At 46.0% G+C, this 11,310-nt stretch overlaps 1 protein-coding gene across 1 annotated transcript; it reads left to right on the plus strand.

Annotated features, from left to right (window-relative positions):
- The first annotated feature begins 2,195 nt into the window (after positions 1 to 2,195).
- On the plus strand, positions 2,196 to 10,788 carry LOC144094585 (uridine phosphorylase 1-like). The gene is made up of 8 exons (XM_077628504.1): positions 2,196 to 2,275; positions 3,204 to 3,348; positions 3,796 to 3,960; positions 4,525 to 4,642; positions 6,471 to 6,541; positions 8,777 to 8,918; positions 9,303 to 9,449; positions 10,269 to 10,788. The coding sequence occupies exons 1-8, from the start codon at positions 2,250 to 2,252 to the stop codon at positions 10,421 to 10,423; spliced, it is 969 nt and encodes a 322-aa protein (XP_077484630.1). The 5' UTR covers positions 2,196 to 2,249; the 3' UTR covers positions 10,424 to 10,788.
- The last annotated feature ends 522 nt before the right edge of the window (positions 10,789 to 11,310 follow it).

The following is an 11,310-nucleotide window of genomic DNA, read 5'->3' on the forward strand; positions in this document are numbered from 1 at the left end:
GTTCGTGAATCCTCGCTCGCGCCACCTGTACGCTTGAGAACCACGTATACGCAGTGAAAAAGGCGTGACGATGTCGTCGGTTACTGGTGCCCCGGTGGTTCAATCATTACATGCAAATGCCTGCTGCGATCGTTGAAAACGCGGTACTGAGCAGTAGCGGCCTATCTTGCGACTTGAATTGTGTGATATTATTTCCTACGATCTTTCATCCGCTTGTATTTCGAACATTACAACGGGAATAACTTGCGTCTCCACGTCACAGTATTTGTTACTACACCGAGAGGTGTCATACGTTTATAGCGACTCTCAACTGAGGGATTGAGGGGTCGGCTATGCGCTTGACTTCAGAGCTTCACCCGACCGCAAAGCTTAGCTTGAAAGCCAGCGCTGGCAGCCGGAGCGCAGCCGAGAGTTTTGTCTTTACGTTCCTTACTCATAAAAAAAAAAAGCGAATAAAGAACTTTGACTAATTCAGGAATTATTTTGCTAGAACCTGTTTTACCTCTGTTCTCATCGAAATAGGCTTAATACTTAAAACGCGAGTTACATGCACTGTTTTTGCGCCTTTTCGAGTTCTTTTGAATGACATGGGGGTAAAGTCGCGCCTCTGCCGAGGGCACCGCAGGTCCGAACTGCAGTGTCGTTTCACAGGCCCGTTTGGGGGTCTCACAGGCGACTATCCGGTGGGGCGTCTGCTCTTGCAGAGCCATTAGCTTAGCTTCCGGTATTTTTTTTTTATTGCGACACTGTGCCTGCTGGCATAAAGTATTATTTACAAATACAGATACACACTGGACTCTCGTAGGAAGTCCAGCAACGTCAGGTGGTGCGAACCAAAAATCCAGACTTTTACTTCCGGTGGTCGGCCTGGGGAAGGTCCGCACCGGAGCAGGTGTTTCTGACTTATGAATGAGCTTGCAATGTGGTGCAACATTATGGTGCTACAATTTCAGCAGTGCACGAAGATAATTTAAAGCTCAGTGGTGGTGCGTGGTAATTTTTAGGACGTATTTTATGTTGGTATCCAGTATTTAACAAGCCACAACAGAGAAGGCGCCAGGTTTTCGAAAACTGCTTACTTCTGTTTAGTCAAGACGTGGTCGTGGCTTTGAAGTTTGCACAGATCGGCGGCGACCTTTCATGTCCGGTGCGCCACTTTATTTTAGTCGTGTCCAATTCAGCGCTGCAGCTTAGGACGTTTATCTAAGAGCTCGTCACAAAAGACGGAAGTTAGCATGACTTGATCGTTTCAGTACTTCGTTTCCTTTCTTCGGGGCCATGTTTGATGAGAGTGTTGCTTGTTTTTTATCGAGCGACGCAGTAAGTGTCGCTCAGCAGGCTTCATTCAGAGGAAAAACAAAAAAGTGCAAAGAGCGTGTGCTTTTGAATTTCAGCTGGAAGCAGTTTCAGGACCATGGCAAGCCACGTTTGAACTATGTTCATTGTATTTATGCGCAGTAAAAATGACGCTTTTAGAGAACTGCTTGCGTGAGTGATAATATTTGGTGAATTCGAGCTGAAATTGACAGAAAGTATCAGAGCGGATGTCAATGCGTGTTGTCACGTAGTGTTGAACCCACCGGCGGCATGTGGTTGTTTTTTCTTCTTCTCTTAAATCAGTTAACTGTCAGCGATGAAATAATTACTCTACTAAATTCCCATCGATCAACATTGGAAAGAAAAGAAACGACAGAAACATTCCAATATGCTTCTTGGTTTCGATGAATGCTGGCTTCCTTCATGTGTATGTCATAACGAGCCCCTCATTTCCTTTACCTTGTCTGCTAATAGCTTAACGAGAGTCTCGGTTTTGGCAGTCTTGATGCCATAGGTAGCATAAGAGAGTTCTCGAACAGCTTCCGCCTTCACCGGTCGATCACGTTCCGCGTGACTCCCGCGGTAATGTAGGACGCACTACGTCCGTAGCTATGGACGAGGGTGGCGCTGTTGAACAGTTGAACACTCTCAAGGTTAGGTTGCATGCAGCATGTGGCTGCTTTTCCTTTATTTTGGGATCAGTTAATCTTCAGCGATAAAAATAGGCCTATTAATTTGCCACTAATCAGCACCAAAAATAAAAAAATGATAGGGACATTCCCCAACGCTCCTTCGTTTCGGTGATTGTTGGTTTCCTTCATACATAATGCGTATTGTGGGACGCGTGAGCGAGTATCGGCGAAGAAGAAGACTGCTTGCCAGAACAAAGCCCTGAAAGATTACCTGCTTCCATTCACTGCCCCTAGAAGGCCATGGCAACAAACAACGACCCGGAGTCGTGCGTATATCGACGCTGCAACAACTTTGAATTTTCTTTCACTTTGAGCCACTGCCCGAAAGCTGTATATTTCAAGCATCTGTAAGAGAGGCCACTTCGAACCGTTGGAAGGGGAGGGGGTCTCGGCATCTATGGAGCTCTGGTGCTCAGAGTGAGCTCGGAGCTTCAATTCCTGACCGCACCGGCCGTGTTTCGACGGGGATGGAAATAGCACGGAGTTAGCTTAACGTAGTATGAAGGTGGGCCGCTTAGTTAAATTGTTCCATTGTATACCGAAACGCTCAGTCTTGGTACAACCGAAGGATGAAGTGAACAGGACACAGCACTGCCCTTCATCTTCTGTTCCCTGTCCTTTTCTCTTTGCCCGTTTCTTATCCACCATTTGTACGATTTTAGTTCCAATGGAATTAACTTGCTTTAGCTTAACTCTTTATACTGAAAGAGAGAGAGAGAGAGAGAATGCAAGTGCAATATGTTTAGCGAGACATAGCAATGGTCTGTATTGTCCTACGCTGAAAGCGTGCAGCATTAAGCCCCGTAGAATTTACTGCTGGGATCGATTAACGAAAAGCTGAATACACGGAGCTGTTCACACAATGAACGGCTCGCGACAGATTTTGTGTTTTGGATGTCGTATCGCCAGCCATCGTCACAGACAAACCCATGGGCTCTAGACAGTCGCCAACCGTGTCTACACGAAGACAGCCTAGTGAACTTTACTCTTAGTCGATTGGCGCCAACTTCAGCATTGACAATGGCGCCCCCTTTTTATAAGAGAAAGCGTAGTGCTTGTCAAGGCAAAACAAGCGCGTTAATCTACTGTCATTGTGCTGTTAAGCCCTTTATACTTAGTGGTACGGGCCGGGACACTTTATTCTTCATTCTTTTTTGAGTCCCACAATAATTTTTTTGTCATTGTGCTGCGCAGGGCCCACACGCGAACTGACCTAGACGGGGGCCGCACAGTCCAGCCACGAAACCCTCACTTGAAGGACATGAAAGTGGATGTCCTCTACTACCTTGGACTCTCCACCGGCACACACAACCTGAAGGAAATGTTCGGCGACATCAAGGTAGCGTCTAGAGGCAGTGGACATCGATAATTTAACAAAAAGGTGTCCATTTTGAAAAAATAATAGAAAGCAAACTTGAGTAGGTAACGAGTGACCAGACTGACAGGCCCTTTCTCTGACTCGTAACATTACATTAACATAAAGACTTACAATCGCATACCTGTAACTGGGATGCAAAATTTCTAGCCTTTTTCTTTACTTTATCTTATTAACCGCGGAAACGGCCGAATGTGCACAGTTTATGCGCCCTGTCTGATTTATTATGTTTATTATAAATACCTTACAGGCTCCTGTACGAAGCAGTGTTGTGCCTGTGTTCCCCCTGGTAGACACTGTCTACAGAAACGCTCTCGAGCAGCCTTTCAAATCACTGTCACCATAGAAAGCCACCACAGATACCGCTACTCTACTGTGCAGTCTCTAAGCCATTGCTGCACACGCTCGCAGTTCGTGTGCATGGGCGGCACCTCGACGCGGATGCATCGCTTCGCCCAGTTCATCAAGGCCGGCCTGGACATCAAGCTGCCGACGGGCGCCGACCTGTACGACATCTGCAGTCGTTCTTCGCAGTGCTACTCCATGTACAAGATCGGGCCCGTGCTCTCTGTCAGTGTGAGTGCTGCCTGTCGCGGGCCTCCTAGACGGGTCGTCACTACTCGTGGCCAGAAACATACTAACGCGGGCGCCGTAAATGCCGGGCTAAAGGGCTCTAACGCCAGTGGACACAATCACTGCGTTACTGCAGCGGGAAACAGCTCCTACTAATGCCACTGAAGCTTTGGCGTATAGAACTTAGCAGCAGATGGTATCTAAGTACATTTGAGTGCAAAAAATTGTCACTGCAATTTTTACCTCATTTACTTACATTTCAAGTTCAGTGAGGCATCAGTAAAACTTCCTTGCAGTTCCGCGGGTACAGCTTATATGATTATTAGTCTTTTGTTCGCATTAAACAATTTTTTTAAAGTTCTCTCCAATACCTTAGCAATAGAAGGTCAGGAACCAGACGCTGTCCGGGGCTGGCGTAAAACGAACGACATCTGTGATGCGGCGATAAAGTCAATTAAACGTCACTACTGAGGCTGTTTTCTGCAAACAAGCTTGCCATGCAACAGTAGCACTGAAACCGACTATGCTTGTGCAAACTGCCCCCTCACATCACTTTCTGTGGCGCAGCACGGCATGGGCTCTCCTTCGCTGTCCATCGTGATGCACGAGCTGCTGAAGCTGCTGCACTACTCTCGCTGCACCGCTGACGTGGTTATGATGCGCCTTGGGACCTGTGGTGGCATCGGTACGCATCGCGCGCCGAATTATACCAAACTCCAGCAAAAGTGCTCCAGAGATGCTACGCTGATGACGCTGGAGAACTGACGCACGGAAGCGAACAGCAAGTGCACCTATAATCAAGCAGATAGTGCAAATCTCCGGAGAAGGCATGCAGTCTATCCTTATTAGTTAGTGTTGCCCTCTTGTTGAGGGAAGGCGTTAGTTGCAGTCGAGAGTCGAGAAAATGTAAAAGCTGTATATCGTGCCTGCTATCTGCTGTCAGTGAGGAAATGGCGCATGAGAAATAGCCACACAGTAACTCTAATTGTTGGTGGTGTAGAAATTGCGCGTTGTTTTTTAGTATCATACTGTCACTTGCATAAGTAAATGGAGGCTAAGGGAAAAAAAGCATTGCAGAGCAGTATACCTCGCTCGTCGTTTTTAGCATTTTCACTCTCGACGTATGTCGGGACTTCGCACCACTAAGCTCTTTCCTTTATTTTGCTGAAAGAAAAAAAATGCCAATAAAATAGAAAATACCCCAATTTATTACTTCTCAAAAAAAAAAATACAGCATAAAGTAAGCACTCCCCAGGCGCTCCATACGAGTCTTTGGCAGGACTGAACCTTTTGCATTTTTTTCTCCTTTCCTTGAGTGATAAATTTCATTTTGATCATGATAATGTACACTTTCTTAAATGCTCCGTGACGAACATTACCTAAGGCTCACCCTTTTATTACAAATATTTTTTATCTGTAATTGTTAGAGGTCAAAGCGCTGTAAAAGTTAAGCCATTTTATGTGAATATTTTGGCGTACATTTTTCATTTGTTAGCTTCTCGGGAAAAGACCAGAAAAAAGTCAGTTGTTTATTTTTTTTACGCCAGATCTCCGACTTCAGGTTATTAGTGGCAAAATATGCATAGGACACCGAAGAAACCTCACGAAATGGTTAGAGCTTCTTGTTGATTCACCGTTAACCATAGCGAAAACAGTAGTTCATACTTGGCCCATGATATTGTTGTTCACTTTGGTAATGTAGCTGAGTTAACAATCTGTGACTGCAGGTCCAAGCTCTGGAGATCCCTGGAAATTCTTTATCACCCCATTCATTTCTCATGAGGCGAGGCATACAGTTACAAGAAATACGAACGGGAGCACTCAGCTCGCACCCAGGAAAAAGAAATAATATTTACTTCAGTGCTAATTTTGAAAAAAAAAAGTGCCTTGGGATTCATTTTTCAGAGGAAAACTATGTAGATAAAAAAAACACAAGCATCTAACGCGTACTTAAGGAGCACTAATAACTTTAATGCAATCAAGGTGGTTCCTTTCGTATCTAGAGAAAAAAACACAAGTATCTAACGCATACTTAAGGAGCACTGATAACTTTAATGCAATCAAGGTGGTTCCTTTCGTATTGTCTGCACCTGTGTGGTAGTACCCTGAATAGCCGAAGAAACGTTTCTCCTGTCACCGTTTTTGTTCAAAGTTTCCAAGGCCTTTTCTATGTTCCTTCAGGCCTGAAAGTTGTTTTCAGACTTAACAGCGCATTTTAAGGAGGGTGCATACAAATCAGGTCTGCGATTTTGACGAGAATAAGCATTCTTGCGTAAGTTGGAAATTCACTGAAGTTATTGAGAGCTGCCCGTCTGCAAATCTAACAACGATATTAAGGTGGACATAATATGAAGTAAAGCTCTTTAATGATATCGAAGTAACCGCGACTAACCCAGCCCGAATGCAGCTTTTTTTAACGCGCACAAAAGAACGATTATTGATTATATCTCCAGTGCGCTTGCTCACATAGCCTAGTCGCCAATACAAATAACCTCACCTATCCTCTCTCACAGGTATTCCCCCGGGATCGGTCGTCGTCAGCACAGGAGTCGTGAACGGGCTCCTGCGGGAAGAGCTGGAAGTCGTGAGCACTTTGTGTTTTCTCAGGCTTTGTATTATCACTTCCGGTTAAAATACGGGAACCAGACCGTCTGCCGGCTGATTCGGGAGCGTAGGTAGCTAAATCTTTGTCGCACGTCACTGATGCATTGCAGGCATTTTGATTTGTATCAGCATGTACAACTTTCTCGGGCTGTTAATGCAGAAGTTAATACACTACGGTGTATTAAAAATGTTAATACACTGCGGTGATCAGAAGCGAGACAATACGGCTAGTCTGCCAGCAGCAAATGTGTGTTTCCGTGTTTGCTGGATCGATGCTAACGCAATAGAATAAAAACTTCTATCCTACACATCTTAAGTTTGCTTCTAGAAAGAGGATTTAGAGTATCTACAGTGCAAACACGAAGTGAGCAAAAAAAAAAAAAATATTGTCCACTCTAGGGCGATCCGTTTACGCGACAGGATATGCTGCCCAAGCCCCGGGGAAGATTTCCACCGCTAAAAATGCACAATATTTAAGGCTAGAGACGGAAACAAATTCGTTTTTGAAAACGCGTGAGGTTCAAGCAATTAGGAAGATTTTAACCTGAAGTTTCAACCTCTTCTATTTGCTAACCTCAAGACCTCCGGTGCCGCTTTTAAAAACCCTCTCCGATTGCTAACTCCATCAAGTTATTATGCTGTTATAACTCGGGTAGCAGCATCCCACCGCTGCGACCAGTTGTTATAGGGCAGAGGGTAGCAAGACCTGCTGTTGTGATGCAGAGTAGCGTTGTTTGGCCGGAGAACGGATGAGGAAGAATGGAAGCTGACAATTGGGGCAACGAAAACACAAACAGGTTTACTGGCACTTAGGGAAACTTATTTACATATTTTACGAAAGAAAGAACAAAGAGTCAAGAATTAACAGTTCGTAGCGTCGGGCGACCTGATGGGCCTTATGGCCAAGGCCAGAGGGAACGTTCCTACTCAGGACGATTGTTAAATACCCTAAGGTTCCGCCCCTTCACAAGGCGGTGGCCAATTGAACACGAGGCACATATCGGAAGAGTGACACAGCACATAGCACGCGGAGCACCGTGGCAATGGGCGAGGAGGATTCGGAGGTCCGCTGCTACTTCGCCGCAAGCCGCACGTGTCCATCCAAACACAGATATGGCGCCGTGGCTACAACTTCGGCGGGCTCTCTCCGGTCGGGACGGGTCTTGTCAGTCACGGTTAATTACTGGAAGTCACCGTTCCCTTCTTCCCCCGTCGACTGTACACCGTCGGTCGCGTCTTGTGAGGAACTGCAGACAAAGGGAAGGTCGTCTCCCCGTCCTCCTGAAGAGCGTGGAAAAGATTCCGCAGGCAGGTTCCCAGCACGTCCTTTTTTTCGAGGGGTCCTCGTGGGGACAAACGACCGGTCGAAATTGCTGCTACCTCGTGGTCATCATGGTCGATGGAATCTTCGCTTTAATCGTCTTCGGCTGCTATGCATCCCGTTCATAACATTGCTGTGGGAATATACCTCCGTTGCCGAGTGTAATCATTTCGTATGTTTAGTGATCGAAATCTACTCAAGAGCTTTGGCAGCATACCCTGTCCATAAGAGGGAGTGTTGTGCCAGAGGACAGCTTACTCCCCTTCTACTCCCACCATATATATATATATATATATATATATATATATATATATATATATATATATATATATATATATATATATATATATATATATATATATATATATATATATATATATATATATATATATATATATATATATATATATATATATATATATATATATATACACACACTATAGGCTTATTCATGTTTAGGATAGATCACGCCTACTGCGTTCAGTACGTACACGTTCAAAGTTTCACGATAAACGCGCATTGAATGTAGAGTTTGTGTCTCCCGCGCCGGTGGCGCTATATATGACAGCATTATAAAAATATTCAGAGGTGCTTTTTTGGAGGCATTACGCGAGAAAGAAACCTGTCTCGTCGTCAGACTAGCCTTGGATCTGCTACAGTCATCAAACGCTCGTCATCACTTATAGCCACGCGAGCAAGACGAAGTTGCCTATGGCGCCGACACACGTTTTATCCATCGATACTCTTTATGAACCATTCAGAATTCTAGTGTTGATGGGTGTAAAAGTGTTTACACGGCCAGTGTTAGAGCATGCTTCTGTTAGCCACTCTCTTTTCCTTCCAGCGGCATGAGTTGTGGTAAACAGTGCTGTTCGCCGTGTCCTGCTGCCCCAGTTCATCCTGGGCGAGCGTGTGTCCCGGCCCTGTCGGCTGGATGCCGACCTGGTGCGAGAGATAATGGACGTTGGCGGCCGGTTCCTGCCCGCCGTGCGGCTGGTTCAAGGCAAGACGCTCTCCACCGACGACTTCTACGAAGGTAGGTGTCCCTCACTCAACACGTGCCAGCCTTAGATACGCAAGCGCAAAAGGAAATGTGCGACTCGCTTTTTAATTCTTCACGAAGTTCACTGTACATTTGAGCCTGACTACTTCTCTCAGTAGGGTTAGGTGCGATGTATGTTTACCGTCTACAGTGCCGCCTTCCTCTAAACACAGCCCAAATAACCTTCCTGTGACACAGTGAAACTGAAGTAAACGAAGTTATTGATATTTTTTTCTCATCACAAGACTTGACGCCCTTTGGGCATGTCTTATATCAGGGTCTTACACGAGCGTGCCTTGTATCGTGCGTACCCCTTTTTGTGCGTACGTGAGCGCCACAGTGGAAGGCAACACGTCTTAAAAGTGTTCCAATGCGCAGGCCAAGGTCGACTGGACGGCGCAGTGTGCGAATACACGGAGGAGGCTAAGCGCAAGTTCATGGAGAAGATTCGAGCCATGGGCGTGTGCAACATCGAGATGGAGGCCTGCCAATTTGCTGCCATGTGCCACCACGTAGGAATCAAAGGTCAGGGCACTTCAGGTCCGAAAATGAGAGCGAGCAGAAAAATTGCAGTGACACTCAATTTCCAATCCGGTAATGCAAAACTACGCGAATTTGAGAGTTGTTTTATGTAGTTAAAAATAGCGAAACACAGAACATGACGCGACATGACTGCGACGTCACGCATCATAGACGACGCGTAGCGCAGACAGGACAAGGGAGGAGGCGAGTGCCCAAGTTTGTATTTTCCATCATCCTCGTCCTTCTGCTAATTTTTTTAGACATACGTTACACAGAAGATTCATGGCGAGTAGAAAAATATCAATACAAGCTGATTCTACTGTACCAATTCATTGTTTACCTTGCACGCATCGCTGACAGTGGGATGGCCTTGCTTCAGCCAGTTCAGGACGCTAGACATCGTGCCAGTAATTAACGACACTGAGTTAAGCTAATTCAAAATGAGACGTCGTGCTTAGCAGACTGGGCTCATGTACGCCTGCAAATTCGTCATTTTGTACACCTTCAAGTTTGAAGTTCAGAAGTGTTTACAAAATGCCGGATTTCGCGCTTCGGCGTACGCTCAGACGAGTTCTTCCTATTTTTTTTCTTCTTTTGTGAGGTTACTCTACTCAATTTTTTCACGCTAGCTTCGTCGAGAAAGCGGTCTCTGCAGTAATGTCGTTTCGTAAATTTTTTTCTACTCTTCTCACGGCGGCTACCATTACACGGTGTCTTCCGCAGCTTGAACAGTTAAACGTGTCGAGCCTGTAGTTTAGGAAACGTTTATCTTCGTCATTGTTATGTCAGCAGCATGGGTTTCTTCTTTACTGGCGCGCGCAGGGGCCGTGGTGTGCGCGACCATTGTGGACCGTATGAAGGGCGACCAGGTGACCGCCGCCGCCACGGATATGACCAAGTGGCAGGATCAGATACAAGAGCTTGCCCTCCAGTTCATCCGCAACAGACTAGGCTTGCAACCCACCGCGAAAAAATAGACGGTGTGAGACGCCGTATCACGGGGCTCCTCTGCCATCGGTGTTGGCTACCGTCTCATGGTCCCGCGATGGCGGCATGATTTGGAATATGCTTCGTGTTGCCGAGCACCGAGCAGTTCAAGCACGAAGCGAAATGAACCGAGTCCCATTGGACGTCCATTCATATTGGTGGAAGGTCTCCGTTCCAAATAATAGTGCTACCGCTTGTGGTCATTGTCAACGTCTGCGTCACTTGACAGCTTGAGCTCGGCCGGTATAAATATACTAGAGCCTTGTAGAGGCTGCGTACTTGTTTGCTGTAACTGTCGGTATGCGAGCCACACGAATGCAATAAATTTGTCTTACTCTCGAGCTGCGGCTGGCCTCAGATCTTCAGGCACATGAACTTTGTAACGCGTGGCTGAATGCAGCAAAACTACGCTTTGGTGCCGAAATACGAAAACTGATTTTGCTGAGAACTACAACAACGAGTTCGCACTTTCATATGCTGGTAATACTTAGAGCATGATTTGTTATCGGTGACATATGGAACGCTTTGGTAGGTTTTGTACTCATGCAGCATTTTTTGGGCTTTACAGCCCCAGGAACAACACCGGCGAAATCATATGCCGTAATCTAAACTGCGGCGCTCGTCATAAGACAGTTTTAGCTGTGCGTACGCAAGTGCTTGCGTACCCAAAGAGCTACGGCGCTGCGTGCGTTACGCTGTCCGCTCCGAAGTATAGTTTTAGCTAACCGTGCCGTAGCGTCCCTCAGGCGCACGTGGCGCCATCTAGTGACAAGAAGTCAAACCACATCAACGCTCGGTTGAAGAAAATTTCATCCGTGATTACTGATAACTACTGTGAGTGCATTGGGAGCCTTTTTTGTTCCAAGAAGAAAAACTA

Source organism: Amblyomma americanum, chromosome 6 (genome assembly GCF_052857255.1).
Source record: "Amblyomma americanum isolate KBUSLIRL-KWMA chromosome 6, ASM5285725v1, whole genome shotgun sequence".
Lineage (NCBI taxonomy): Eukaryota > Metazoa > Arthropoda > Arachnida > Ixodida > Ixodidae > Amblyomma > Amblyomma americanum.

Excerpts from the sequence above, each read along its gene's own strand:
- LOC144094585 (XM_077628504.1), top strand. The coding sequence starts at position 2,250 with ATGGCAACAAACAACGACCCGGAGTC. Across the intron at positions 3,349-3,795 it reads AAATGTTCGGCGACATCAAG|TTCGTGTGCATGGGCGGCAC; the intron begins GTAGCGTCTAGA and ends ACACGCTCGCAG. Across the intron at positions 4,643-6,470 it reads TGGGACCTGTGGTGGCATCG|GTATTCCCCCGGGATCGGTC; the intron begins GTACGCATCGCG and ends CCTCTCTCACAG.